This window comes from Ochotona princeps, chromosome X (assembly GCF_030435755.1).
Source record: "Ochotona princeps isolate mOchPri1 chromosome X, mOchPri1.hap1, whole genome shotgun sequence".
NCBI lineage: Eukaryota > Metazoa > Chordata > Mammalia > Lagomorpha > Ochotonidae > Ochotona > Ochotona princeps.
This window is the reverse complement of record NC_080865.1, coordinates 106672377-106695927: the sequence shown is the minus strand read 5'-3', so window position 1 is coordinate 106695927 and position 23551 is coordinate 106672377. Positions and strand designations below refer to the sequence as shown.

At 48.2% G+C, this 23551-nt stretch overlaps 1 protein-coding gene across 1 annotated transcript in view; it reads right to left on the bottom strand.

Moving 5' to 3' along the window:
* Positions 1-6270: 6270 nt before the first annotated feature.
* Positions 6271-23551, bottom strand: part of TKTL1 (transketolase like 1) — a 32834-nt gene continuing 15553 nt past the window's right edge. Inside the window, exons 7-13 of the mRNA XM_004598901.4 lie at positions 20942-21106; positions 16272-16428; positions 14608-14738; positions 12401-12484; positions 9919-10015; positions 8281-8400; positions 6271-7057 (exon numbers count right to left, since the gene is read on the bottom strand). Of these exons, the coding sequence (XP_004598958.2) occupies positions 6885-7057; positions 8281-8400; positions 9919-10015; positions 12401-12484; positions 14608-14738; positions 16272-16428; positions 20942-21106 (927 nt within the window). The 3' untranslated portion in view covers positions 6271-6884. The remainder of the gene's footprint in view (positions 7058-8280; positions 8401-9918; positions 10016-12400; positions 12485-14607; positions 14739-16271; positions 16429-20941; positions 21107-23551) is intronic.

Genomic DNA, 23551 nt, shown 5'->3' with positions numbered 1-23551 from the left:
TCCTCCTTTGTGGAGATATGAAGGAAGGACTTACGAGAACATAGAGGACCCGGCGCAGTAGTTTAGTGCCGAAAGTCCTCCCCTTGGATGCGCCGGGATGCTATATGGGCGCTGGTTTGTGTCCTGGAGGCCCCGCTTCCCATCCAGCTCCCTGCCTGTGGCCTGGGAAAGCAGTGGAGGACAAAGCCTTGGGACCCTGCACCCATGTAGGAGACCCAGAAAAGGCTCTTGGCTTCGAAGTCCAGCTCAGCTCTGGCCATTGTGGACACTTGGGGAGTGAATCAGGAAATGGAAGATCTTCCCGTCTGTGTCTCCTCCTCTGTATATTTGACTTTCCAATAAAAAAAAAAATCCTTAAGAAAAAAAAAAGAAAAAACAAAATGTGGAAACCTTTGCAGTGTTGAGCAAAAAACAGACAGAAGAGGAAAGCAGCATATTCCTGTGGCCAGTATGGTGGCTCCACAGGCTAATCCCCTACCTGCAAGTGCTAGCATCCCATGTGGTCATTGGCTTATGTCCTGGCTGCTCCACTTCCCATCCAGCTCCCTGCCTGTGGCCTGGGAAAGCAGTGGAGGACGGCCTAAAGCCTCAAGACCCTGCACCCACGTGGGAGACCTGGAAGAGGCTCCTGGCTTTGGATTGGTTCAGCTCCAGCTGTTGCGGCTGCTTGGAGAGTCAACCAGCAGATGGAGGATCTTTCTTTGTTTCTCCTTCTCTGTGCACATCTGTCTTTCCAGGAGAAATAAATACATCTTAAACTAAAAAACAGCAGATGCACTGCATGAATCATCTCAGCAGATGTAGGGAACAGCAAATAGATGCCACCAAAGAGAGAATTTGTGGCCTGGAGGATGGTGCCAGGGAAGTTTGCCCTGTCCTGTTCTTCCTGTAGGCTGCCACCGTTTCCTCCTCCTTTCCCAAGCACCAGCAGACCCCGTCTCCAATATCTGAGCCCTGTGTCCTCAGTGTCCCTTATGCTGTCTCCTGGCTTCTGGCACCCCACCTCTTTCTGTCCCCAGTGCTCACCACTCTGGGGTGGCAGCTTCTTCCTGTATTCTTCCTTTCTGACTGTTCAGCCCTGGAACCACCCCCTGACGACCATCCCCTTATTTTCAGGTGCCTCTGCTCTGGTACTTTGTGGGAGTTTTCTCAGCTGCTGGCCGTCCCCAGACTCACACAGCACTGGTCTTTGGTGATGACCCAGAACAGACCTCCACGGCCTGCCTCAGCACTTTCCTAAGCGGCTGTGACCCTTGGTTGGCTGACACGATGGGCTGAGTGACCCAAGCGCCTGGGTAGCTCAACTCTGCGGCCCTGGTAGTCCCAAAGCCTAGGAGGATTGGGCTGTGGGATGAGTCCTCTGGCTACATCCGGGAAGGGACGAGGATCTCAGATTCCTGGGCTCTCTGCTCTGTTCATGTGAGAGGACCAGGGGCCTCCCAGCACCGTCTCACTGATCCTCTCACGGCTCTTGCCCACAGGGCTGATTCTGACCTCCGCATGCACAGTTCAACTATGCAGGTGAGAGTCCCCAGTGTGTTGGATTCCCAGAACTGCCACATGTGTCATGGGAAATGCAGGCAGGCAGTGGCTGGCGAGCGGTGGCCCCTTCCACCTGGAACTGGGGCATCTTGTTAGTCTCAGTAGACATTAGGACTCAGGTCCACAGATGAACACATCCCCGAGGCCCTAAGGCCTGGAGTGTTGCGGGACCTGGCCTGCCCTTTGAGCCACCTACTGATTTGTCTGTGACAGTGGCCATGGTCAGCAGTCCTCTTCAACTTCCCTTGCCAGTGCAAATGACTTAACCTCCAGAGACTGGAGGACCAGGGCTGTGTTGCTGGAAATGTCTGTCATCAGCTTACCTAGGCAGGAGCCTGGCAAAGGGTCATTCATTACACCTGACACTCTTGGAACCTGCCTCCTGTCACTATGGGCCCATTCTTACTGTGCGCCACTATTTATGGGAGTTACACGCAGTCAATGGGAGATAGGGAATAGCTCATGCAATGCCTATACTGTCAGGTACACAGCTGGGTTCTTGGTCTGCCAATCTTCCTCAGCGCCTCACACAATCACATCCTGGATCCTTCCGGTTCCTTCGCGCATCGGAGCATCACCGCAGGAGGGCTAGGTAAGCCCGTGGAGAGGCAGAGAGCCAGTCCTGAAGGCCATGTCTACTCGGGTTATGTGTGGTGCATGTGCCATGTTGGGAGAGCTATGCCTACAGCCTTCACTCACTTTCAAACCCTCTTCTGAATCAGACTTTCCTGCTTTCCAGCCCCTTTGGGGGTTTAGGCAGTCAGGGGTGTACTTCCATCTCCCCTTCTTTACCCAATGCCGGCGTCCTTTTGCTCAGGCCGTACCTCAGTTTTCTACTGCCAGTCACCTCTGGCTTTGGAGCAGTGTCTGCGATGCAGAACCTGATAGGTTTCCCTGGCAACAGCGAGCAGAGAACAGAAGTTCGCGAAGTTCCCAAGGTGAGCTGCACCCCTGGCCTACGATTCCTGCCTCAGCCTCCGACCCTGGGGCTCTGGTGACGCTGATTGGCTAGGGTTAAGTGAGTGACGTGACAAAACCCAATGACGTTCCCTGAGCCGCAGACCACTTGCCAATAGGCAGGAGCTGCGGGCGGGAGGGGCACAGCGCGCAAGGTGGCAGGGAGGGTGGGCGCGTGCGGTCAGTTCGAGGCAGTTTGACATGGTGGGTAGAGGGCGTCCCAAGAGGGGACAGGAGGTTCGGGGTTGAGGTGGCAAGAGAGTAGCCAAGGGCTGCAGCAGAGTGGGAGGGTAGTACTGGAGAGGAAGGGCGGGTTGGGTCATCAACTTCAATCCAACCAATCCCAAAGGCGCTGGTAAGGAAGGAGGCGCAGCTGACGCGGTTGGGCCACTGGGGAACAGTGGAGGGTGTACCTAGGAGTAGTTCACCAGGCAGGTCAGGCTGAAATGGGGACATTTCCATGGCACTTCATTTAAAACTTTTATTGGAAAGGCAGATTTACAGAGGACAGAAAGATGTTCTGCCTGCTCGTTCACTCCCCAAGTGGCCACGATGGCTGGAGTTCAGCCCACTAGGAGCCAGGAGCCTCTTCCAGGTCTCCCACGCGGGTGCAGGGTCCCAAGGCTTTGGGCCGTCCTCCACTGCTTTCCCAGGCCACAAGCAGGGAGCTGGATGGGAAGCTGAGCTGCTGGGGTTAGAACCAGCGTCCATATGGGATGCTGGCGCGTTCAAGGTAAGGACTTTAGCCACTAGGCTATCGCGCCAGGCCGAAGATTTATTTATTTTTATTGGAAAGTCTGATTTACAGAGAGAAAAACCTTCCATCTGCTGGTTCACTCCCCAAGTGGCTGCAATGGCTGGAGCTGAGCCAATCCAAAACCAGGAACCAGGAGCTTCTTCTGGGTCTCCCATGCGGGTACAGGGTCCCAAGGCCTTGGGCCGTCCTCGACTGCTTTCCCAGGCCACAAGCAGGGAGCTGGATGGGAAGTGGAGCAGCTGGGATCCCAGCACGTGCAAGGCGAGGGTTTTAGTCACTAGGCTTTTGCACGAGGCCCATTTCCATGGCACTTTAAAGATCCTGTCTGCAGCTCTTTTAGGCATTGCACACTGCATTAGCACCATCATCTCCTTGTCCTGATGGAAGCACTGAGGCTGAAAGCTTATTTGGCTCCCCAAGGACCTGAAGCCAACAACTTGCAGGTTTGGGGATTAAAGGCAGGCATCAGGCAACACAGATACTGCTAGGTTCCCAGCGGGAGGCTTAGCAGTAAGCAGATTAGAACTTAGAGGTGAGACTGGCTCTCAAGGACAGGGTCCACCAGTTCCTCCAGAGTGTTCTTGGCCTTTATTGCCAGGTGCCTGCACGCTCAAGGAACACTGAGACCTGGCTCAGCGGTCCCACACATTTCTAAGTAGGATGCCTTTTCCTTCGCCTAAACCCAATGCCTTGGCTCCTAAGCTCCAGCCAGGCCCAGCTGCCTCCTTCACTCCCTTTTTTGCATGGCCATGGCCACCAGGCCCCTTACTGCAAATCCATTCTACTTCTGCCCAGCACTTTCTAGAGAACTGGTACCAAACTTTTGGACTTTCTTGCCCCAAATCACATTTTTAAAAGATTTATTTATTTATATTACAAAGTCAGATATACAGAGAGGAGGAGAGACAGAGAGGAAGATCTTCCATCCGATGATTCACTCCCCAAGAGACCACAACGGCTGGTACTACACTGGTCTGAAGCCAGGAACCAGGAACCTCTTCCGGGTCTCCCACGCGGGTGCAGGGTCCCAAAGCTTTGGGCCGTCCTCGACTGCTTTCCCAGGCCACAAGCAGGGAGCTGGATGGGAAGTGGAGCTGCTGGGATTAGAACCGGCGCCCATATGGGATCCTGGCGCATTCAACGTGAGGACTTTAGCTGCTAGGCCACGGCGCCGGGTCCCCAAATTGCATTTTAATTATGGGTACTTCAGTTAGGTTGTCAGAAGACATTTGTGTAACCGATCTTCGTTGCAGATGCCAAATCTGACACTTTCCATTTGCATCCAAGGAATCATGGTCACCCATCCTTTGGTTAGTAAGTGCTTACCTTGTCCTGTGTGGTTTCCAGACGGCACAGCATCTGCGCAGTGGCTGACTCGCTGTGTGCAGCTTACACACAACCACCTCACACAGACTGGTCAAAACTACCCTGTGACCTAGCAACCCCAGCCCTGGCCATACACATGGACCACAAAGGGAAGCTCTGCATTTCACGGCAGCCTGTATATATGACCGCTCAGAACAGTACAATTTAACAACAGACAAGAAGTGGCAACAACATAAATGCCCATCAGCTGATGGTGTGAATGACAGATGCAATGTGGTCTAGGCACATACTGGAGCATTATGCAGCTCGAGAGAAGTGCAGCAGACAGCAGGCTATATGGATTATGCGAAGTGAAAGAGGCCAGACACTCTGTTTGATTCCATTCATAAGAAATATTCACGCTAGATCAGTCCATCTAAACAGAAAAGCCGGTTAGTGATTGCCAGCGGCTGGGAGGGGAACTGGGATGACACCATGGCTTCAAGGTACTCATTTTGGGGCTGATAAAAATGTTCTAAATTTAACTCTGCTCATGGCTGCACCAAAGTGCATTAGAAACTAAACTGCAAATTTTTGTTTCAGAAATTTAAAAGGCAGACAAGACAATGGGTCTTCCATCCACTGGCTCATTCTGCAAATGCCTTCAATAGCTGTGGCTGTGCCAGTCCAGAGTCAGGAACCCAAAACTAAATATCTACTTCTCCCATGTGGGTATAGGTACCGAAGGACTTGGGCCACCACCTGCTGTCTTCCAAGGTCTACGTTAAGAGGAAGCGCAGCCAGTGCAGCCCCAGGCGTCCCAAGCAGCGCCGTCACTGGGCCAGATGTAGCCCTCCCAGTAGTACAATGTGGTATGGCAAGCTGATTATCTTGATGTGAGGCTTATGTGTTTTCTTGGAGGTGGGATAAGTGCAGCGCAGCTGCGGTTCAGGACACCCACAACCCGCACTGCAGTCCTCAGGTTAGTCTGGCTCATTCTGCAAGCCAACTTCTTCACGCATTCTGGGAGGTGGCAGATCTCGATCACCCGTGTGGCAGCCCCAAGTGGAGTTCTTGGCTCTTGGCTTTGACTCGGTCCAGCCCTCCTGGCTTTTGTGGGCATTGGGGGAATGCGAAGACAGATCTGTCTGCTTTGCAAGCAACACAAATACATAGGTACAGCAATCTGAAGCCATTTAAATAATTGCTCATTTACCATTTCTAAATGTTTTAATCATCCTACACCAATTTATTTTTATAACATCTTTTTTGAAAGCATAGTAAGCAGGACTTTCTATACACCAGGAAAACCAGTCCACCGATTTAAAAGGACAGGTAGAATGAGGAGGCCCATACCAGTTCTTGGGCATTTGTCACATGGAAAAATGCCTGATGAACTGGTCAGGGCTCCAGAGGCTCAGGTAAATGCTTAATGAGAGTATAACAGAACAACGTGACATCCCAGACAAATGCAGTGTTATTACCAATGTAGTTTTAGCTCTCAGAGTTCTCCTGATCTGACTGATTGGCTCTCAGTGGCTGCGGGATGGCTCTGTAGGCCAACTCCTGTTCTCTAGTGAAGGGTTGTTTCAAGGCCAGGGCTACTGCTGGGGGCCACGTGCCCTGACCTACTTTATATAGAACATCTTCCCTTAAGACTATCCTGGAGCAACCGAATTCCACAGAAGCACAAATTGAATAAAGCAGCAGGCTTTTGAAATGCTTTATTAACATGAACAGGGGAGAGGGGAAGAGGAGGGAACCAAGCCATGCCCTTATCTCTCTGCAGAACTGTCCCCGCAAGCAGCACAGAACATCCTGACAGCTGCTCCTGCTGCTCGTCAGCCTCTGCACTGTGGAGGGCAGATGAAGGCAAACACTCGTGACAAGTCCCGGGCGACTGCAACTGCACATCACCCAGGAAGCTGCAGGTAGGACAGCGGCACATGTGCTCTAACAGAGGGCAAAGCAGCAGCGTGGCATGGTGTTATGCATGCTGTAAAACCTCGGCTGATGCCTACAACTGAATCTCCTACTGTTTACGGAACAGCTGTCACCTCCACACTCACCTACTACACAGTATCTGTAGGCTCATCACAATACTTTTAGCAATAGTTGTTTCATTAGCTGTTCATCACTTACACAAATTTGGCTATGCAGGTATGACTTTTTTTTTTTTTTGGAAAGTTCAGTTGAACTTGTGAATTAGGGCTGAAGAAAGGGGCAAACGGCTGTGCTTTTAAGAAGCACAGCAGAATAGACGGTAAGGATTGTTTTGGAATAGGCAGAAAGGTAGGGTAGAACGGCCACTCTTAAAATCACTTTAGGTGCTTAAAATCCTCTTCACAGACATGATGATGTGTCTGGCACTGATGCCATATACATCCAGCAGCTCGCTCGGCTTTCCATTCTGGGGCAATCCCACTACTGCCAGCTGATAGACCACAATGCTTGCTTCCATGGCGACGGCAGAGGAGACAGCTTCCCCGATGCCACCTGGGGGGAAACCAGGGGAGTTAGGGTCTCTTCTGGAAGTAGTTGTTAAGCCTAGAAAAGCCTCAGATGTAGAGGCCTGGGAATTTGCTTGTCCCCAGGGCAAAATGTCTTCACTTTTCATTGATTCATGTCCAAGTGTAGGGAAAGACCAGTCCATGGCTTATATAAGGTCCATGAAATCATTTGGTGTGGCCCTGCCAAGGCAGCTACAGGTTGAGCTCAAAATGATGCAGGTGGCACAGCAGGCTCATTTGTTAGACCACTTTCCACGGCCCTCAAATGGCCCTTGGCAGGAGAAATAGTACCCCAGCCCCAGCCCCCAAAGCAGCCCTCCTCTGAGCGGCCCCATGCTCAAACAGACACTCCCCACCTGCCGCTGCTCCCTCCCCCTGCGGCACGGGCTGCCCCCAATCTGGGCTCCCTGGACAGGGGGGTCTGTGAAGCCCCCATGCTGAAGACCACGAGGCACAAGGCAATGACAAAAGCCAACTACCGACCAGGGCACAGGACAGGGAGCGGCAGGCCAACCTCAGCGCTCATGCCTGGCCCCACCTGGAACTCTGCCAGGACTTGAGAACTTTGCTAGGCACTTGGTAGAGGGTGACCCTGTGGCAAGTCCCCAGTCAAAGCCGAAGGGGCTGTCTCTGGTGGGTGTCCCTAAACAGAGTCTTTTGGGTCGTGTTCTTCACAGTGGGAGGAGCCTGAGGGGGGCCCCGTGGAGGAGCCCCGTGCTCTGTCCTGGGAGCTCTGCCACAGAACCAAGCAACCATCGTGCTGCTCAGGGTCACTGATTGGTGAACTGCTCACACCGTGCTGCCTGCGCTATCTGATCTCCCCGGCCAAAGACCCTCTTCCCTAGCACACATTCGTTTTGCACATTTCCTGTGTTCTCTGCTTGCAGGGCACTAGATCCAAAGAAACTGTCAAGCTTCTTTGATGCTTCCCCATTTGCAGTGTTGAGTAGCTACTAACCCACCTTAGTGAGGGCCCCATGCATTGTGCTAGGCAAACACAATTGCCATTGGTGTGGCCCTACCACAAAGGAAGCAGTCTACGCAGGAGCAGAGACACCTACATGGATACACTGGCAAAGAGCAATGGTAAAGGGGTACTGGATGAATGCGAGGCTAGCAATGATGGCCCAAGTTCAGCCCTTTTCCAAGAAAAACACTCACATGTTCTGCCCAAAAAATCCTCCAAACCACTCCAGATGCTGGACATACCCTCTGCATAGTGATCCTCCACTGTGATAATCATGCCACCTGTTGCTTTTGCATTGGAGATGATGGTGGCAGCATCCAGGGGTTTGACAGTAAACAGGTCGATGACACGGATAAACACATCTGGAAGAAAGGGATGGGCCTTTATCCTAGTGGTCACACACTGGAGTGCTCTGCCTTTGATGCTGTGGGTTTCTGCCAATAGCCCAGCAGGCAATAGTGATGGTTTCAGAACTTGGATTTCTATTGTCCACATAGATTGCACTACTGGCTTCGACTTCGCCCTGCTCATACCGTTGTGGACACTTTTCTTTTTTTTCTTTTTTTTTTTTTTAATTATTTATTGTTTAACTTCAGTAATTACATTGTATTATGTGACACAATTACATAGATATTTGGGTTCTCCCCACCCCTCCCCAAACCCTCCCACCATGGTGGATTCCTCCACCTTGTTGCATAACCACAGCTCAAGTTCAGTTGAGATTCCCCCATTGCAAGCATATACCAAACATAGAGTCCAGCATCTTATTGTCCCGTCAAGTTCAACGGCTTCTTAGGTATACCCTCTCTGGTCTGATGACAGAGCCAGCAGAGTATCATCCCAGTCAATTGAAAGCTCCAACATACCATCAGCAAAAATTTAATCATTATGGAATTAATTGACATAGTAATGAGTAACCAATATGTTAAAAGTAAATGCGGGTTCCCAGCCACCTTCTGTGACCACCTCACCTATACTTCAATTTTAGTTTATACACAACATATAACATTCAAAACATAACATGTTATACATAACATCATATCATCTTAAATTAAGGCAAACATGTGGTATTTAACCTTTTGGGATTGGCTCATTTCCCTTAGCATTATGGTTTCCAGTTTGGCCCATTTGGCCACAAAGAACTGCATTTTGTTTTTTTTAATAGCTGAGTAGTATTCCATGGAGTAGATGAACCATAGCTTTCTTATCCAATCCTCTGTTGATGGGCATTTTGGTTGTTTCCATGTTTTTGCAATTACTGATTGTGCTGCTATGAACATAGGAGTGCATGTTGGTTTCTCATAGAACAAGTGTTCTGGATATATTCCTAGGAGTGCTATTGCTGGATCATACGGTATGTTGAATTTGAGTTGTTTGAATATTCTCCATACTGATTTACATAGAGGCTGTACCAGCCTGCAGCCCCACCAGCAGTGGAGTAGGGTTCCCTTTTCCCCACAACCTCATACCGTTGTGGACACTTTTCATAATTGGATGGGAGCTGTGTTTCTCCAATAAATAAAAATTTTAAGTGCTAGTTGAAAAAAAAAAACAACCCTGGAGAACAATAATAACCAGCCCGCTGGTTGAAAGAAGCTGACTCAGAGCAACCCAGACAGGAGACCTAGAGTGAATATCCAGTCGCTGGCTTTAGCCTGGCTCAGGCCCTGCCAATGTAGACATTTGAAAGGGTTGAACCAGACAGCCTTTCTTTCCCTGTCTCTGCCTTCCAAATAAAATAAGCTGCTTTAAAAAATTATAAAACCCTTGTTAAAAGAGTATGTAGGTATAAAACTAGAAAGACCAACCAGAGCACACTGGGTAGCTGCAGTCCTACGTTTCCCTAGCTTGACTTCAATGTTGACACACAAGCAACTCACCTTCTTTAGAAAGATCTTCAGCAGCCATTAAGGCCTCATGCAGAGTAACTCCAGCTCCGATAACTGTGACCTTGTCATTGGCACTTTGGCGGATGACCTAAGAAAATACCGGTAAAACGAAATGCCACAATTACTCCATATATAGCACACCTCATACAAGGACATTCAACTGCACTGCCCTTCTCCAATCCCAACATTCTCACTCTTTTAGTAATTCACTGTTAAGCACTTACTTTGGCCTAGCAGGTATATCACTTGACATATCCACAGCCCACACAGGAGTGCCTGGATTTAATACCTGTTTCTGTCTCCTGACTCTAGCTTCCTGCCAATGCAAACCCAGGGAGACAGTGACAATGGTCCAAATAACTGGGTTCCTGTAACTATGGGAAGCCAGTTCCTGATTCAGTTAGCCAAACCCTGACTACTGTGGGTGCTTGGGTGAACCAGTGAACCAGCACATGGGAGCTATTTCTGTTTTTCAAGTTAAAAAAACTAATCCGTCATTAAAAAAAAAAAGAATCAGCTGGTTTTAAAATCTAAAACAAACTCTTTTTGATAGGCCTTACTTCATATTTTGCAATCTGAACTACCTTTCCTCTTGACTTACAGTGCTACATTGCTAAGTTTTTCTTTGATACATATACAGAACGAACCTCTAACAAAAGGGAGGACAGGTATTCAGCTCGCATGTTAAAATGCCTGCTAGCTCTTATTACAATGCTTGGGTTTGAGTTCTGGCTCAACTCTTGATTCTGGCAATACCGTGGGAGGCATTCGGTGATGTGCATGCTGGATTGAGATCCTGGCTCTAATCTGGTCTTGCCCTGGTGGTTCTGATCATCTGGGGAGTGATCCAAAGGATGAAAACAGCTCTCTTCCACTCAAATGAATGAAATATGCAAAAACATTGGTATAAATTGTGGTAGCTGTTTAGCAACATAAAAAGGTAGACTTCAAAGTAGGATCTAAAAGGTAGAGGGCCATACTAATGTGTGACCCACAGCCTAGAGCAAGAATTTATGTGCACAGATGTCCACTTCAAAAACTTCATGGAATTCACATACAGATGAACCTGCAGGAATTACCAGGGGAATAGGGAATGTACCAGGGCCCTGGCAACAAGTTCTGCGCCAAGCACCTTGCACTGTGTAAGCTCACAGCACCCTCAGGGCCTCCTACTAAGCTCTGTGCAGTTGTGTGACAAAGGTGACACGCTGTACTACCTTTCCTGTAGCTCAGGAGAATGCTTGCTGATAATATATAACCTCAGGGTTTGTAAGCCCTCTTGTTCTCTGAGGATGTCCTAGCTTTGAAGAGTGCACATGGGGGCCAGTGTTGTGGTGCCGTAAGCTGGTGCTTGGGACAGCTACATTCCATATTGGCATGCATACCAGTGCAAGTCATGTTTGCTCCACTTACAATTCAGCTTTCTGATAATGAGCCTGGGGAGGTAGTGGATATTGGTACAAGTACTTGAGTCCCTGCCACCTACATGGAAAACCAGGATGAAATTCCTGACTCCTACCTTTGACCTGGCCCAGCTCTGGCTGCCACAGCCACTTGGAAAGCAAATATGCAGATGGAAGACCTCTGCCTTTTCCCTTTTCAAATAAAATAAAAATTAAAGCAGTGGCTATGCTGCAATACTGCACATTAAAAAATACTGATTGCACTGTACCATGCTCTTAACGAGGCGATCAGGGCATAAAACGTTCCTACACAGTATGACGTCAACTGTATAAGAGCATACACAGGTGCTCAGGAAAAAGCCAAGACACATACCAACATTTCTGTGAGCCACATTCTCTAGGTGGTTAAGTCAAGCCTTTCATATCCGCAATGGAATTTTCCAGTTTTCCCCATACCTGGCTCAAAAAGAGAGGCAGAGCAGGAGGTGGACAATTTAGTGGGCAGGCCCAGAAACGCTGGGCTCACTGCTTGGGCCTGAATCCTGCTCTTGCCACTTGGGAGATATGAATCCTCTAGCAAGGTGATTACCTTCAGATCTTCATCTGTAAATAGGGCTGATGACCTGGGAAGTGCCAGGCAGTGACAACCTTGGGCAGCATACCATTGGGTGAGGCTGTCTCAGCAGGTACAAAGTGGCAACATGCTCTTTCCTTTTGTACCTGGACTCACGTCTGTGACATCTGAAACTAGCAGCTCTACCATTCACACGAAGTGGCCTCTATCTGCACAAATCACGCCTGAAGACACTCACGTGCCTTCAAATTGCTATTGCTTTGAGAGTCCGAGACAAAGGCAGCTCCACTGGCAAGCAGAGAAAGATAAAGGTCAAGCAGAAGCTTATATTCAGTATTTCTTCCTGAAAGCGGGTCAAGATCACAAATGCTGTTTTGGACAATGAGAGCAGAAAAGGGAAGGTGCCTTGACTACTGTAGGGGTAGCCAGTAGAAAGTTGAGAGCAGCCGTCTGTGTGTGGAAAGACACTGGCCCACGCTGCAGAGCCAGACCTCACCTTGGCCTGTCCGACCTTGAAGGTTTCTTCTGAGTTGTAAATCACTGGAGTTTCCGGTTGGCTGGTGCGAATGAAGCACAGTCCCTAGGTGCAGACGAAGAACAAAGTCACAGTTTAGAAACCAAACTGAAATCTTGAACTCAGAAACTTTGCAACAGTGTGCGGCAAGAAAAGCCTAACAGCTGTTTTTCAAACTAAAAATGGAGTAGATACTTTGGAGCGAGGGGTGAGCATTCCAACCTTAGTCACCAACTGTGCTACTGAGCCGGGCTGCTTGCAAGCAGCAGAGGGGAGCTTTGTGCAGTGTTCCTGTGGCTGGCTCAGGAAGGGCTTCCACAGAACAGAAACACAAGCAGGGAGTACTGCCTTATGTCAGCTAGAGAGCCCAGAACACAATGCAGAAAACATGCCGTCTTCAAAGACCTCAGCTATCAGAATATGAAATCTGACCCTGTGTCCAAGGAGAAGATGTGAACACATTAGCACCTTGAACACAAACATGTAAGGGTATACTAGTGAACCGTCTAGCTAAACTAATGCAGATTTAGATATGCACTGTAACCTAACACCCCAAGAGGGAAATACTGTTTCTGCTCACTCCCCTACTATAAGCCAATTTTCTTCAATGTCATTTTGATGTGTAATGCAGCTGCAAGAAAAGGTATAGCCCCTAAGCTCAGCATGCCAGAATTTTTGCCAAGGCAGACATGACCCAAATGTGGACACTATGTCCCCTGCCCTGACAGCTCCTGCAGGCCACTCTCTCCACCTGTAAGAAGTAAATGCTACTCTGATTTCTACTAGGGCTCTATGACATGTATAGATTCATGAAACAGTTGCCAAGATCTAATGAATAAAATAAAACAAAACAATATTGGGCCCAGCTGTGTGGCCTAGTGGCTAAAGTCCTCGCCTTGAACGTGCCCCGGGATCCCATATGGGTGCCGGTTCTAATCCCGGCAGCTCCACTTCCCATCCAGCTCCCTGCTTGTGGCCTGGGAAAGCAGTCAAGGATGGCCCAATGCTTTGGGACTCTGCACCCACGTGGGAGACCCGGAATAAGCTCCTGGCTCCTGGCTTTGGATCGGCACAGCATCGGCTGTTGCGCTCACTTGGGAAGTGAATCATCAGACAGAAGATCTTCCTCTCTGTCTCTCCTCCTCTGTATATCTGACTTTGTAATAAAAATAAAATATTAAAAAGCAAAACAATATGGAACAATACGTACAGTGTGGGGCTACTTATTAAGACAGTTCAGGGCTAGGCATAGCACTTGGGGTGGCTGAATGCCCTACGGAGTGCTTGCGCCTGAGCCCTAGCTCTGCCTCTGATTCTAGCTTCTTGCTAACATGTGACGGTTAAGTACTTGGGTCTCTGCTGTCCACTTGGGAGACCTGGATTGCCCTCGCTCTTCAGCGGCTTTAGTGGGCCTCAGTCTTGGCTGTTTCAAGCAACTGGCAAGTGAACCAGGTGGGGGTATCTTTGTATTAATACACATTTTTTTCAAAATCAAAGAAATGTTTCTCTATGTGTTAAGTGCTTAGAAAGGGATCCTGTATGACCTGCCCTAGTTGCGCCCACGTTCCAGTGCAGGGGTGTGGGTGGAGCTGCTGGAGGGGCTGGAAAAATAAAGACTACATTCCCTAAGCTAGGATTCTGGACAGACATTCCTTTCTGTCCCTCTACCACCCCAGGGCTGCAGGCTCTAAGAGTTGGGTGCACAGTGCCTACCACCATACTCCATTTTGTTGGATGGCAAGAGGGAGCAGTAGCTTCTTGATCCCTGCCTGTAGCAAGTGGAGTGTGTCTTAAGTTTCATAACCCAGCAGCAGCAGCTCCAGCTCCACTGGTGAGTTAGCAATTCATTCTGAGCCTTGCCTGGAGCCTACTCCTAGGACTGCAAATATCTTTCACTAAATCTCTTTATAGTTGAGCATACTCAGAGTGTTCCTGGTTCCTGCACTGAGCTCTCCAAGACTGTGGCCGCCACTTTTGTTCAGGGTCCTGCTGTGTCATTTGAGGTTTTTACAAGACAAATATGCACATATAATCACCTGTTTTTGTAAAAGTTTTAAAGTTCTTTTCTAAAACAAAAGAATTCTGCTACCGTATTTTCTATAACTGTAATGCTGAGAGACAAGATGGGGCAAGATCCAATCGCCAATCTAGTGGTGATGTAAACAAGGTATTTACATTTCCATAAATACCTTGGTGTTGGCTGCCAGACAGATAGCATGTTCGGTGGAGACAGCGTCACTCGGATAGAAAATAGTGCAGTTGGGAATGGCTCGGAACATGGCAAGGTCCTCCAGGGCCATCTGTGAAGGGCCATCTTCACCTGAGAAAGGCACAACCCAACAAAATTATGAGCATACAGCAACCCTCACCGAGAACCTGCTCCCACCCATTCTCCACTGAAGATCAACCACTGAAGATCTCCACTGAAGATCAACCTGCTGCCAACTGCAGAACCCTAAACTATAATCCAGTGCCAACATGGCTGTGGCTCATGATAGCTGGCTTATATGCAGCACGAACATGTCTCTCCCTTGAGATCTCTCTGTTAAAATCTGTGGGTATACAACCCTCGGCCAGCCAACAAAGCCATCTCTGTGGGTTGGTCACTTGGCACTCCTGTCCAATCGGATTCTGCTCTCTCCCCTGGGGGCTGGTGGCCTAGGATGGTGCCAAGTCCCAGGCCCTGTCTTGGTCTTACAAAGGTTTTCTCAGGCTCTATCCTTCCTCTTTGCTTTTTCAAGTCATCTTCTTCATTTCTGAAGGCCTCTGAGTAATGGAGTGTAACTCAACTTCAGAGTGTCCTTAGGGTTTGTTCAGAAATGCTATGTGAAGATAAACGTGAATGTAGAGTGGCAGCTCAACAATTCTCAGCTCCCAAAGGGACAAGCACTGTGCATACTACCTTGCCTAAGACCCGTGCATAATCTCAGAAACCTTGCTCCTCTCAAGTTGGAGGACCCAGCTCCAGCAGACACTTAGCCACTGACTCCAGTCCCTGGCAGCCACTCTGTGTCAGGTCCAAGTGCTGGCAGCTGTGCTGCTGCTCTGCTGTCCACTCTGTTTCACACACCGAGCCTGGCTTTCCGCTCCAGCCAAGTCAGATTACTCAGTATCATTCCCCAGGAAGTTGTTTGCTCCCCATCATGCTTCTCTGTGGATTCTGGCAGCAAACGCATTTAGAGGGCATCTCAAGCAACTCGTTTTTCCCAGGAGCTCATTTCTGTCATTCATTAATAAGATCCCCTGACCTTTCCAAGTGTTCACATGGTATGGGACCCTCCATTTTTCAGCAGTGTGAGCCTTTTTCTCATTTTCATGTCCACCCTTGAGTTCTCGGCTCTACCAGCAGTGCATACCTGGTTTCAACTCTCAGCTGTCCAGGCTTCCCCTGATCAGAAACGTCTAGCCTATCCTACAAGGTCAACAGCCCCAGCATGGTGGCCATATTGACAGTGGTATTGTCTTGTTCTGACCTAGCCTGACTTGAGGGCTTCATCCACCCTGTCTGCTCTGAGGCTGTCTAGCTGCTCCAAGGTTCCCTCCCTGCCCTCTGTGCATGCTACTGCTCTCATCCCACCACCACCACACTGAGGGCGCAAAGGAACCCTGGAACTCTGTACTACCCCTAATCCTCTCCAGCAGGCAGTAAGGTACAGAAGAGGCATGAAGGACAGACAATTACTTCCTGGTGAGCACCAGAGTACATAGCAGTCAAATCAAAAGTTGAACATTTTAAAACCTAATGTAGCTTAAAAAAAAAAAAAAAGGAACTCAAGTAAATTTAGACAAGTTATCACATGAAAATCTTTGTAAGCAGAGAAGATATGAAGATGATGGCCTTTGCAACACATACCCACAGACACGCCACAGTGGGAGCCAATCAGATTGATGCTGATTTCACAGAAGGCTCCCGTGCGGATCTGATCAAATGCTCGGGTCAGAAAGGCAGCAAAAGTGCTTGCAAAAGCAATGGTTCGACCACGGGTGGCACAGCCCAATGCCACACTCACCTGCAACACAAATGAAGTGAGTTAGAACATCCCTGCTCCCCAGTTTAGACTGTGTGGTCCCAGCATGACAGACTCTGCACTTACCTAACTGTTCTGTCCTTCTAGCCTGTTTCTTCCTCATTCTCTCTCTCAAGCTTTCTGCACCCTTCTTTCCCCACTCTTCCAGTTCAGGGGAACCCTCATACCTCCTTGGGGAGTAGGAAGGGAAGTGACCATCTGTACCCACCCCCACCTGCCCTCCTTTGTGCATAATTGTGAACCTCCTGAGGGGATTCATCCTGAAATCTCACCCTTCTCTGGTTTGAACAATGGCATCCCATCTTTCCACTTGCACTGAAATCACCAGCATCCCGTCTCTAAATCACTCCATTACCAAGGGAACAACAGCGCTTCTCATCTCCACTCTTCCACTTGGTCTTGGCCCTCTTCCAATGTCCCACTACGATATGTTGTTCATCATGGAAAACTAAAAAAGCTGTTCAGTCATTGTCCCTGCTTTTTCCACTTTTTCCTAAGTTCACTCCTTCATCTCGGTTGCTATCCCGAGGAGGGACCTTGAGGCTGCCACCTTAGCTGGCGTCTCATGTGACCTTCCCCAGTAGCACCTGGCACTACAACCACCTTTGCCTTCCTCCAGGCATTTCCACAAGTTTTGGTGATTGGCAAGTGGGCCAGTCCTGCTGCCTTGCTGTATCAGCTGGAGCATGCACCTCTTTCCCATGGCCCACTGCAGGAAGCACTCAGGACTCCATGCCCCCTTACTTATGCTTCTGGAAAGGTGCAATGTGATACTGGTTCTCTGATGGTCCCAGGCAACTCTGATCTGCATCATGGTAATGACTTTTACTTTCAACTTACCTCTCCCTTGAACTCCACACTCATACACTGCAGTGGGCTTCACAGTGGAATCTGAATTATCACTGAGGGTGAAGAAAAAAAGCTTTCCAAGTGGGATGTGGTCATGACTTGTTTCAAAGTCAAAATTCATGACTCCCTATTGACTTGGTTCTATGTTCATCTGCCAGAGAAAGGGATGGTGGCTTTCTTTCCTATTTTCTCCTAAGACACCTTCTATTGTGGCATTATCTGGTTAAGCTACCACCTGAGACAATCGCATCCCATATGAGCACTTGTTTGAGTCTTAGCTGCTCCACTTCTGATCCAGCTGCTTGATAATGAGCCTGGAAGAGCAGCAGAGCATGGTTCAAATTCTTGGGTCCCTTTACCCACATGGGAGACCTACAAGAAGCTCCAAGCTCTACCCTGCCATGGCCCTAACCATTTCAGGAGTGAACCAGCTGATTAAAGATGTTTCTTTGTCTCTTCCCCCCCCCCTAACTCTTTCAAAACAAAACAGAACAAAACAAAACAAACAAAAAACCAATGAAACTCAAAAACACCAGGCCTGGTGCAGTAACCTAGTGGCTAATGTCCTTGCCTTGCATGTGTCAGGATCCTATATGGGCTCTGGCTTGTATCCTGCTCACTCAACTTCCCTTCCGATTCCCTGCCTGTGGCCTGGGAAAGCAGTCGAGGACGGCCCAAAGCCTTGGGACCCTGCACCTGCGTGGGAGACCCAGAAGAAGCTCCAGGTTCTTGGCTTCAGATCGGCTCAGCTCTGGCTGTTGCAGCCACTTGGGGAGTGAACCAGCAGACAAAAGGTCTTTCTATCTGTCTTTCCTTCTCTCTATAAGTCTTACTTTCCAATAAAAATAAATAAATTGTAAAAGAGGGCAATTTATTCATCATGCTGTTGAGAAAGTCAAGAACGTAAACGACAGATCCTTTCGCAGCTCATGTACTTGCCAATTGTTTTCTTTCAACAAAATTGAAAGAGAACCTTACGGTATTGTCAATTCTGTGAACAATTTTATCAACAATTTTATTTTTCAAACATTATCTACCTATTTATTTCAAAGGGTGATTAACAGCTGCTGCTCCACTCCCCCAAATGTCCCACAGTGGGGGCCAGAAACTCAATCCAGGCCCCCCTGCTTGGCAGCAGGAACCCCAGGACCGGAGCAGAAGCTGCAGCCAGGAAGGAGCTGGCGCTCTGAGCCGGGACGCCTGTGTCCCAGCCAGCAGCTGAACATCTAAGCCGAATGTCTGCCTCCCCACAACTTAAAATCCAAGTTTACCGGAAATTGTGACATATAATTGGCAAACAATTCAAAGAACTGAGTGGCAAAACTCCCCTTCTCATCTGCTTAAGGGGGAAACATAGAAACACACAGATCCAAGAATGTCAAAACTATTTTCTGCCAGAAGATATACTTTTTTGTTTTACATAAACTTTTTCAAGTGTCTTGGTACTTACATAAATAAGATTTCCAAGCACTTAACATCATTACTATGAAAAACAGGAACAGAACGTAAGTCATATTTGATTCAAACCAAATATATTAACCCACTGATGTGTGAAGGTACTTCAGAAAGTTCCTAAAACGTGTGTATTATGAAACTACCTACATAGATTTCGAATTTCCTATATAAAAAATAAGATCTTGTTTTTTTCCCCCCAATTTGAGAAAAAGGGATGGAGAGGCAGACACAGCGAGAAAGACCTCGTCTGTCGGTTCCCTTCCCAAATGCCTCCAATAACCACGCCGAAGCTGTAAACTGTGGGTCCACGTCAGGTCTCCCACGGACGGCAGGAAAGCAGACACTCAAGCACTCCTGCCACCTTCCTGCGTCCATATGAGCAAGACAGCTGGGGTCAAGAACTGCAGGCAATTACGAGATGCAGGTGTCTTCACCAGTGAGTACCCCAACAGGTAGTCTATACTTTAATTTTTATTGCAAAGTCAGATATACAGAGAGGAAGATCTTCGTCCGCTGATTCACTCCCCAAATGGTCTCAATGGTCGGAGCTGAGCCGATCCCAAGTTAGGAGTCCGGAGCTGCTTCCAGGTCTCCCACATGGGTGCAGGGTCCCAAGGCCTTGGGCCGTCCTCGACTGCTTTCCCAGGCCACAAGCAGGGAGCTGGATGGGAAGTGGAGCTTCTGGGATTAGAACCGGCGCCCATATTGAATCCTGGTGCGTTCAAGGCAAGGACTCTACCCACTAGGCTACCACGCCAGGCCCTAAAATTTTTTTTTAAAGATTTTTTTTTTTAATTAGAAAGACAGATTTTACAGAGAGAAGAGATACAGACAGAAAGATCTTCCACCTGCTTGGTTCATTCCCCAGGTGGCTGCAATGGCCAGAGCTGAGCTGAACTTTGAAGCCAGGAGCCAGGAGCTTCTTCCAGGTCTCCCATGTGGGTGCAGGTCCCAAGGCTTTGGGCCGTCCTCGACTGCTTTCCCAGGCCACAGGCAGGGAGCTGGATGGGAAGTGGAGCAGCCAGCGCCAATATGGGATGCTGGTGTAATGCAAGGCGAGGATTTAGCCACTCAGCTGTCACATGGGGCCCAAGATAGACACAACTTTGAAGAAGCTATCAATTTATGTGCATATTTTTGTTGCAGACAAGAATGACAGCATGATCAAATAAAATGCTTTTGTGCATAAAGGAATGCTTGGGGAAAGGGAATGAGAAGAATTCGAATAGAAAAAGGGATTCAATTTCTGACAAACAGTTGTCTTGGCAGAATCTTTAATTCAATAATTTAAATATTAACTGAATAAAAAAATGTTAGTATGTAAATGATTACATCCTTTGCAACTACTTAAATTTGTGATTAAAAACTTTGGGGCTGGGCCCGGCGGCGTGGCCTAGTGGCTGAAGTCCTCGCCTTGAACGCCCCAGGATCCCATATGGGCGCCGGTTCTAATCCTGGCAGCTCCATTTCCCATCCAGCTCCCTGCTTGTGGCCTGAGAAAGGAGCCGAGGACGGCCCAAAGCCTTGGGACCCTGCACCTGCGTTGGGAGACCCGGAAGAGGTTCCAGGTTCTTGGCTTTGGATCGTTGTGCTCACTTGGGGAGTGAATCATCGGATGGAAGATCTTCCTCTCTGTCTCTCCTCCTCTCTGTATATCTGACTTTGTAATAAAATAAAATAAATCTTAAAAAAAAAACCTTTGAGGCTTAAATTGTGACATTGCAAGCTAAGCAGCCACTTGCAGTGCCAGCAATGGATACTGGAGGACCGGTTTGGCAATCCAGCTTCCTGCTAACACACCTGTAGAAAGCAGCAGATGATCCAAGAACTTCAGTCCTTGCCAGCCACTGTCCAAGACAAGGACAAAGATCTGGGCTCCCGGTTTTGGCCTGGCTGCTGAGACCATGGAAGATCTCTGGTTCTCCCTTTCTTTCTGTTGCTCTTTCAACTGAGTAAGCAAATAACCATTCAGTAAAGAGAAATGCTGCTTAGAGAAACGATGGCTGATGCAGAAACACGTCAGTACATAGCTGGCCTACTTGAAATGACCTAATTTCCATCTTCCCTCACGACCGTGCCCTTACGCAGGCCTCCCCAGTCTTGTCACTCGCCGGAGATGACGCCTCTCTCATCCTCTGGATCATATCCAATGCTGCCATCTCAACGGCAGAGAGCCAAACAGAACACTCACCATATTTTGCTCAGCAATGAAGCATTCGATGAAGCGCTCAGGGTGTTCTTTCCTGAATATTTCAGAGAAAGTGGCATTTTTGGTGTCCCCATCCAACACGACAACTCTGTCATTTGCATGGCCCAGCTTGGCAAGAGCCAAACCACAGGCTTTCCGAGTAGCCACCTACAAGAAAGGAAGTGTGCATTCTTATGAAATGCAGAAGGAAAGTACCATTTTGTAGATTTACAAGTTGTCACCAATCTTGAAAAAAGGTAGAGTTGGGATTCACCAAGATCTTTTTGAGGATCACAGACATGAATGACTAGCCTATTTTAAACCCATACTTGGTTCACCGGGTACCAATTTCTCAAAAACACCTTCCACATAATTGATGTGGCACTAACTTGTTCTAAATTTGCATTCTTTTCAGTTAAGATCCTCTCATCTCTAGTTGTCAAGCAGGTAATATTCCATAAATTTCACATGCTCACGGTTCCTGCTGTTAATATTAACTGGAATCTCATCTACGACTTTACAGATGGAATTTATTTTAAATATCTATTTCAAATAAGTTTATTCTCTGTCCCATCTACATAAGTTATTATTAAAAGCTAAAATTTATTTTCCAAAATACAAATGCCTGAGTGCATTTTTTTAAAAAAGTTAGAGCCAGGGAGCTGCATATGGCATGGTAAGTTATGTCACCCTGTGGGATGCCTGCATTACATATTGCAATGCCTGGTCTCAGTCCCAGCTACTTCGTGCTTCCGACTGAGGTTCCTGACGATGTGTCAGTGAGGTGGCAGATGACAGCCTAGGTTCTCGGGTCCTGGCTGTGGGCTGGCTTCAGCCTCGCCTCGCTGGGATTGTTGTAGGCATTTAGGATGGGATTCAGCAAGGGAAGCAGAGAAGCCATCTCTGTCTCTTCTTCTCTGTTACTCTGCATTTCAAACAAATACTTTATGACCTGCTCCGTTTCCGACCTGGGCCGGTTCACCCCTCCTTAGGCAACCTGGTGGTCCCCCGCTCCCGGGAGGTCACCATATTGATGCCGAACTTAGTGCGGACACCCGATCGGCATAGCGCACTACAGCCCAGAACTCCTGGACTCAAGCGATCCTCCGGCCTCAGCCTCCCGAGTAGCTGGGACTACAGGCACACGCCACCGAGCCCGGCCAAACAAATACAATTATGAAATGGATCATAGTCATTGCAAAAATAAAGTATATAATTTTAGAATCATGATATCACTAATAAGGAATTCCTTTAGGATACTCTTTTAGACTGGACTTGATTTATAAATTTAAGGGAGAGCTGGAATATTTACAATGTTAACTTTTTCACTGAAAAACAAGGTTTAGCAATCCATCAACTATTACACATAGAATTGTCACATGATCCAGTAATTGTACTGGCCTTGCCCAAGCTAGGAGCCAGGACCTTCACCTATGTCTTTCACATGGGAATAGGGCCCCAAGTACTTGGGCCATCCCTCACTGTTTATCCAGGCACATTACTAGGGAGTTGGATGGGAGGTACAGTAGCCGGGAATCCAACTGGCACCAAGAGGAAGTACTACTATCACAGGTAGTGGCTAAACCCACTACTCACAATGCTGGCCCTGAGCTGGCCCACTCCTAGCTATTGCGTGCATTTGGAAAGTAAACCAGTAGATGGAAGGTATCTCTATTACTTTGCCCTTCAAACAAGTAAATCTTTTATTTTTTAAGATTTATTTTTATTGGAAAGGCAGATTTTACAGAGAGGAAATACAGCAAGAAAGATGTTTGTCTGTTAGCTCCCTCCCCAAGTGGCCACAATGGCCAGAGCTGAGCCGGTCCGAAGCCAAGGGCCAGGAGCTTCTTCTGCATCTCCCACATGGGCACAGAGTCCCAAGGTTTTGGGCCATTCTCCACCACTTCCCCAGGCCATGATCAGGGAGCTGGATGGGAAGCAGAGCAGCTGGGACAAGAAACAGCACCCATATGGGATCCTGACACAAGGATTTAACCACTAGGCCATTGCTCTGGGCCTAAATAAGTAAATTAAAAAAAAACCAAAACCTTAGCTAAGAGATGAAATGCTTCTATCCCTGGTGCCGGCTGCACTTGCTGTGCCACACGGCCTTCTCTAACTTCCAAGGGCTTGAATTATTCTGCCAGATTAGTAATGAATAATTTCACCTTGAAACATGAAAGGGGCTCTAGATTTCAGTTATCTGCAACTATAATCAACCTTGTCTCTCAAGCATCCCTACGCTGAGAACTTTTTATAACAGGAGCTTGGGGCTGATGTGGTACACAAACTGGTTCCTGGCCTGTAGTGCCAGCATGCCGAATGAGTGCCAGATTGAGTCTTGGCTGCTGTATTTCTGATCCAGCTTCCTCCTAAGGCCCTGGGAAAGCAGTGGAGCATGACCCAAGACCTTGAGCCCCTGCACCCACAAGGGAGACCCACACGAGGCTCCTGGCTTTAGACCAGCCCAGATCTGGCCACTGTGAACACCTGGGGAGTGAACCAGAGGATGGAACACCTCTCTGCAGAGTCTTTAAAAAAAAGCAGCAAATACTAAAATGAAAATAGACACGAGACAGCTGAATAGTAGTCTATAGCCATTTTAAGGTGTCT